Raw genomic sequence first — 6035 nt, 5'->3', positions numbered from 1 at the left:
GGATGGAAAATGTTAGTTATATTCGAGTTAAGAACATTTCATGATTTGAGTCAAATGAGAAAGTAGGGTGAAACAAGATCTCATAATGAAATTGACCCATTTTTTCGTGTGATTCGAATCACCTTATATCTCTATTTCGGGTCATGAAGGCTCCTGATCCAAGTCAGGTATAAAGCTTGATTCAAGTCAAATAAAAAATAATAGTGTCATTTGAGTCAAGTATAAAGTGTGATTCAAATCGAATGAGGCAGAGGCTGACAAGATCTGTCTGATTTGAATCAGGTGCAACTTGTGATTCAATTTACAGAGATGTTTGATTATAATCAAGTTACAACTGTGATTCGAGTCACAAATGTTGAAAAACATATGTTTGACTCTGTTCATTTTGATTCGAGTCAGGATATGTACATAATTCAAGTAATGCACATAAAATCTCAACATATTTTTCAAAATACTTTGAGATTTTCTTTTCAACCTTACTTGAACCAACAACACATGTGATTCTAGTTCTTCTAACTCAAGCAATTAACTTAAAGCATCATGATCAAACACAAAATACAAACAATTAAATTATGCATGCTAATAACCAAGCACTTGGGCTCCAGTGGTAAAGGAGCTCCTGCTAAGGACATAATCCGGAGAATACCGGGTTCGATTCCTAGGTGGGAACAATGTTTGGCCAGTGCCCATACTACTCGGCACATCCTCTGGATTACTAGGGTCCATTTTCCCTGAGAACCAGAGTGTGAAAGCCAAAAAAAATTATGCATGCTAATAAAACGAATCCATTCAAAATTAGATTCAAAGACGTGTAATTATGAAAGAGACTCAATAATAAATTTAAAAAAGACAATAAGACAAGTAACAAAACCATATTAAAGTTCTTCTTCTGATTATATTAGGGACATGCAACTTTAAAGACTAGATTATTAACTCTGTTGTTCTACTTTGACCCTCTGCTCATCTAAGTATAGTTTTTTTAATAAGCAATTGATTGATAAAGCTCGCACTAGGGGTGCAACCCTTAGAAAAGAACACTAAAAAGTGTTAGTACAAAATAGAGGAAGTTTAAACCATTCATAATAAATAGATCTAAACTTAATGTATCCATAAGACATCCATCTCCAAGAGAGAAAAATGATGTTGGAACAAACCACATCATAGCAAAAAGAAGCCCCCTAAAAAATAATTGCATTTCTCATATGCCAAATACTCAAAATAATGGCTATCCAAATAATGTTGATTTTCACCCTATGATTTGCATTCTTCACCTTCTCTTGAATTAGGCCAAAAATCCATGAATTCTTCCCCATAAATCTCATCCAAAACCCCCCAACCAACCATACATGTTTTTCCAAATCTCTTTTACCATACAACAATTAAAAAAGAGAGGAGAGACATTCTCCAGAAAATTGCCACAAAAAAAAACAATCCATATTGTCCAAGCTAGAAACTCCCTTTTTCAACAAAAGGTCTTTGGAAGGAATTCTTTCAACAAAAAATCTCCATGCAAACACTTTCAACTTGGGAGGAATTCTAAGATCCCACATAACCTTTAGCAAATTAATTATGTTTGTTGCCCAAGCAAAGGATTTATAATCTTTGACAATGTTAGAAATGCTACCTACCGAAAATACATTTTCCATATTTGCTCTCCTCATAAAGCAATTGATTTCAAACTCATTAAACCTCACCATTTCCACTGCTTCCCGCAACCGATTCCAGCAAGGCAGCAGCAACACTGCCGTAGCGGCTGAGCCCGAGGTGATGCCACGGCTGAACAGCCTCTCCAGCTCCCAAGAAGGTTCTCCGTCAATCCAAACCAATAAATCCGCAACCGCACAGTTTTTGATGGTTGATATATCAAACAATTCCAGAAATTGCTCGCGAAGAGTTTGATCACCCAACCATAAACTATGCCAAAAAAAAATATTTTTACCATTTTTACAACAACAATTAAAACAATCGTTAAAGCCATTAGCAACAAAATCATCAAGCAAATCGTTATTAACAATATCGTCCACCAAATAGAATCATCTCTTCTCCTCATTTCTCCTTTAGGGGCTTGCATCTTTAATTTAGGACAATGGTATCTCAATAATAAAAATTTACTCCAAATAGATTTATCCTCCTTCAAAATTCTCCACTTCCACTTTAAAAGAAGAGCCTTGTTCACCTCCCCTACATCCCTCACTCCAAGACCACCCTTCTCTATTGGTTTGCAAACCTTCTCCCACTTCACCCAATGAATACATTTTTCCCAACTTTCCCACTCCACAAAAAGTCGCTTTGAAGCCTTCTTATCTGTTTTAAAACCTTAATGAGAGCTTTGAAAAAAGATAGAGTAAAAGTTGGAATTGCATTTAAAACCGAATTTATAAGAGTAACTCTACCTCCCATTGATATATTCCTTCCCTTCCAACATGAAGGTCTACCCCTTAATTTATTTACCACATCCAACCACATGTTCTTCTTTCTAGGACTCTCCCCCACCATAATTCCTAAAAATTTGAAAGGAATCTCAACTTTCTTGCAAGAAAGGAACGCTGTTGCCGAGTTGAGAAATCAATCCCCCACATTCACTCCAAGGATGTTACTTTTGTTAAAATTGATTTTCAAGCCCGTAACAATCTTAAAACCTCTTAGCAAAACTTTCATATTCCAAATATTTTCATAAGATGTGTCTCAAAGAATTACGGTGTCATCCTCAAATTGTATGATGTCAACATAATCCTCACCCCCATACTTGAAAGGTTGAAAATCTCCCACCTCAACCGATTTTCTAACAAGAGCGGTTAATCCCTCCATAGCTAGAACGAAGAGAAACGGAGACAACGGATCACCTTGTCTTAAACCTTTATGCACCTTAAACTCTTTTGTTGCACTCCCGTTAACCAAAATGGACATATGACTTATAAAAATACAAATTTCCATCAATTTCATCCATCTATGGCCAAAACCTATCCTCTCCAAGGATGAGAATTTTCTAAGTATAGTGTTGTTGTTTATGTTCATTCCACTAATATTCAATTGTTGCCAAACTAACTCGAAAATAGTTCGAAATTCGATTCGAAAATTAAATCGTTGAACTAGGTTCATGAACCAAATGAGCTGAGTATGAGCTAAAAACTAAGTTCGTTAACTAAATGAGCTGAACTTGAACTATACATAGTTCGACTCGTTAGGTTCATGAGTCAACTCGATTATATATGAGATAGATTATATTGTCTTTAAGAGTAGGTTTGAAGATTTGCTCTAAATCTTAGTATCATATTTTATTTTAATCTATCGGTTATAATTGATAATTTATATTCTCAAGTGAGAAAAATATTTCTACAAATAATTATACAAATGAAATTAACATCGTATAAATTCCAATTTTATAACTTTTATTTTATTTCTATATTTTTATTTAAAAAATATTAATTAAAAATATCAAATATATATATATATATATATATATATGTATATATATATATATATATATATATATATAAAAGTAGACTTTAAAAAATTAGTTTTAAGTCTATGAAATAAGCGAGTTGAACCTAACAAGAGTATCTAACGAGTTGAACCGAGATGTTCGTGAACTTGTAACAAGTCGAGTTTGAGCTCAAAAAAAGTTCGTGATAAAATCGAACTCAAACTCAGCCAATTCTTAAAGAGTCGAGTTTGAGCTGAAAAAAAGTTCGTTTTAAACTCGAACTCGACCAATTCTTAACGAGTCGAACTGAACTGAGGCGAGTTCGACTCGACTCATTTCCAGCACACAAATTTACAATATAAAACGAATAAAAACATAATTTCAAATGACAACCTCTAGTCCTCTACTTAACAAACACTAACAAATTGCATAAATTCTCATCTGCAAGAGACCTATACACAATTTTTTTCAATTAACAAGCATACCCATTGTTCACACCCTTTGCTTATTTTCCCAACATTAAAAGATGATGAAAAAGTAATCAAACCTTAAGAACTACCGAATCCCCGACGGAATCCCAGACGGAATCCCTTACAGAAAGCATCTACAACTAATTTCATTTCTGGTTTAATCTCGTTAAAAATCAGCATTAACGCCACTATGAAAGCATAATCTACATTAGCATAAACTTTGACCATTACACTACAAGAAAATGCAGGATTAGCTACCGTAATTTAACTGCAAAATAATTTTGTAGCTAATTCCAATTTAAAAGACATGAATTACAAATAATTAACGAACTACTTACAAGAACTATTACATATATTATTTATCTATTTTTTATTTAACAAGTACCTAAGGCTAGGCATATTATTTTTCTTTCTGAATAAAAAATTATACATTATATTTTCTCTATCTACTGTTTAGTCTTCACTCTTCAGATACTGTATCTCAACATATTCATCTCGCTATACGGCTCCGACCTGTCTGCCTGTTAGGAGTAAATTAATGGTAAATTCATGTGTTAATATAAGTGATTTCTTCTCTAAACTAATGCAAATTGTGATAGATCCATAGGTTTTTATTAAGAATTGAACTGAATAAGTTTAGTTCATGTGTAAAGCAAATCGAATCACTTGTGGGTACTTTTGATGCAGGTTTAGAGCTGAACTGGAGCTTTAGGAAAACATGAAGAGGAAAGGAAGCTGGAGGTCTCAAAGGCAAAGCAAAAAGATGAAGTTTGACAAGGGCGCGCCGCGGGAGTTCTAGCCAGCGCCGCGCCAAAGTCTCTGTTTCTGCTCGCGCCGCGCTCATCCGTGCCGCGCCGCGGCCTCGGCGTTAAAGGCCCAAAACTTCTATTTAAAAGCCCTAGCTTCCAAGAGAAAAATAACTTTGTGAAGAGCGAAATTAGGAGAGCAATCTGAAGGTGCAGCCACAATCATCAATTGAAGACCAATTCTCTATCAAGCGAAGACATTCCTTTGATGAAGATGAATTCTTCCATTAATCTTTGTATGTTCTTCATGTCTATGGAGAGCTAAATCCCTCTTGTTGAGTCTAAGGTAGTAGTTAACCTATGAATATACATTACCATTGATTAATTCCTGTGAACAATTGTTGAATTTATTATCAATAAGAAACCTTGCTTTTAATTTACATCATTGTTGACTCTTTGATCGAAAGAAAGGATTTAACTTTTGCCCTAGGTTACTATATTGATTCAATTGCAATTTGCAGAGATGGAATTGTAGTTGGGTTTTCATAATTATCGTTCTTAATTACTATTATCGTTATTGTGATTTGGAGAGATCGAATCTCATACCGGTAAAAGTTATCTAATTTGATTTGCAGACATGGAATCTTATTTGAGGATAAGTGAAGATAATGATTCAAAGGATTGTTCTATTGAGAATTAATTGATAATTGTATAGGATTAGGTTGATGAACCCTAAAGACTCAACATCTTTCTTTAATTGTTAACACAAAGTCCTTTACTTGCTTTTATTTTATTATTTGCTTTTGATATTATTATTAGTATAAAACAAACCAAACCAAATTTCTTAACTCAAAATAAACAACTATAGAACGGCAGTGATATTAACCAATCCCTGTGGATACGATATATTACCGAAAATATTTACCCACAAATACTTTCAACAAATTGGCGCCGTTGCCGGGGATTGGTGTCAATATTGCATGCATTGCAATAGTTCTTATTTTGAGTTTCAATTTTTATTTTCTCTATTTGGATGTTTCACGTGTTTGCTAGTTTTGCAGAAGATTGTGTATGCGCAGCAAAGTTTCTAGCGATCAACTTCTTTTTGATCCCGAGATCGAAAGGACCGCTAGGAGGTTAAATAGCAAAGCACGAAAAAGAGCGAACATAGCAAAAGCAAGAGACAACGCAACCGCGACATCGTCACAACAACTTGAAACCATTGACGAGTCGCAAGAAGGATTCTTCTTTCACGAACTATTCACGGAGGAAGAACCGGAAGTTTTTATACAACCTACTGTTGGCAACATGGCTGCTAATGGTCCATGTGCTAATAGTCCAAGACTCAATCCTCAGTTCGCGAGAACTTCCGCCAACGGGCGACCGACAGAACTG

The 6035-nt window shown here is 34.6% G+C and overlaps 1 protein-coding gene across 1 annotated transcript; it reads right to left on the bottom strand.

Moving 5' to 3' along the window:
* Window positions 1-1379: 1379 nt before the first annotated feature.
* LOC131614257 (uncharacterized) lies at window positions 1380-2907 on the bottom strand. Its single transcript, XM_058885870.1, has 2 exons — window positions 2747-2907; window positions 1380-1914 (listed from the first exon to the last, which is right to left on the bottom strand). Exons 1-2 carry the CDS (start codon window positions 2905-2907, stop codon window positions 1380-1382), a joined length of 696 nt encoding a protein of 231 aa, XP_058741853.1.
* Window positions 2908-6035: the final 3128 nt, after the last annotated feature.

This window comes from Vicia villosa, linkage group LG6, assembly GCF_029867415.1.
Source record: "Vicia villosa cultivar HV-30 ecotype Madison, WI linkage group LG6, Vvil1.0, whole genome shotgun sequence".
In the NCBI taxonomy this organism is placed as follows: domain Eukaryota; kingdom Viridiplantae; phylum Streptophyta; class Magnoliopsida; order Fabales; family Fabaceae; genus Vicia; species Vicia villosa.
Note: the sequence above shows the minus strand (reverse complement) of the source record. Positions and strands in the feature narration are given on the sequence as shown.

Coding starts and splice junctions, on each gene's coding strand:
- LOC131614257 (XM_058885870.1), bottom strand. CDS start 2,907: ATGTCCATTTTGGTTAACGGGAGTGCAACAAAAGAGTTTAAGGTGCAT. Junction 1,915..2,746: donor GGAGATTTTCAACCTTTCAA/GTATGGGGGTGA, acceptor TTTTTGGCATAG/TTTATGGTTGGGTGATCAAA.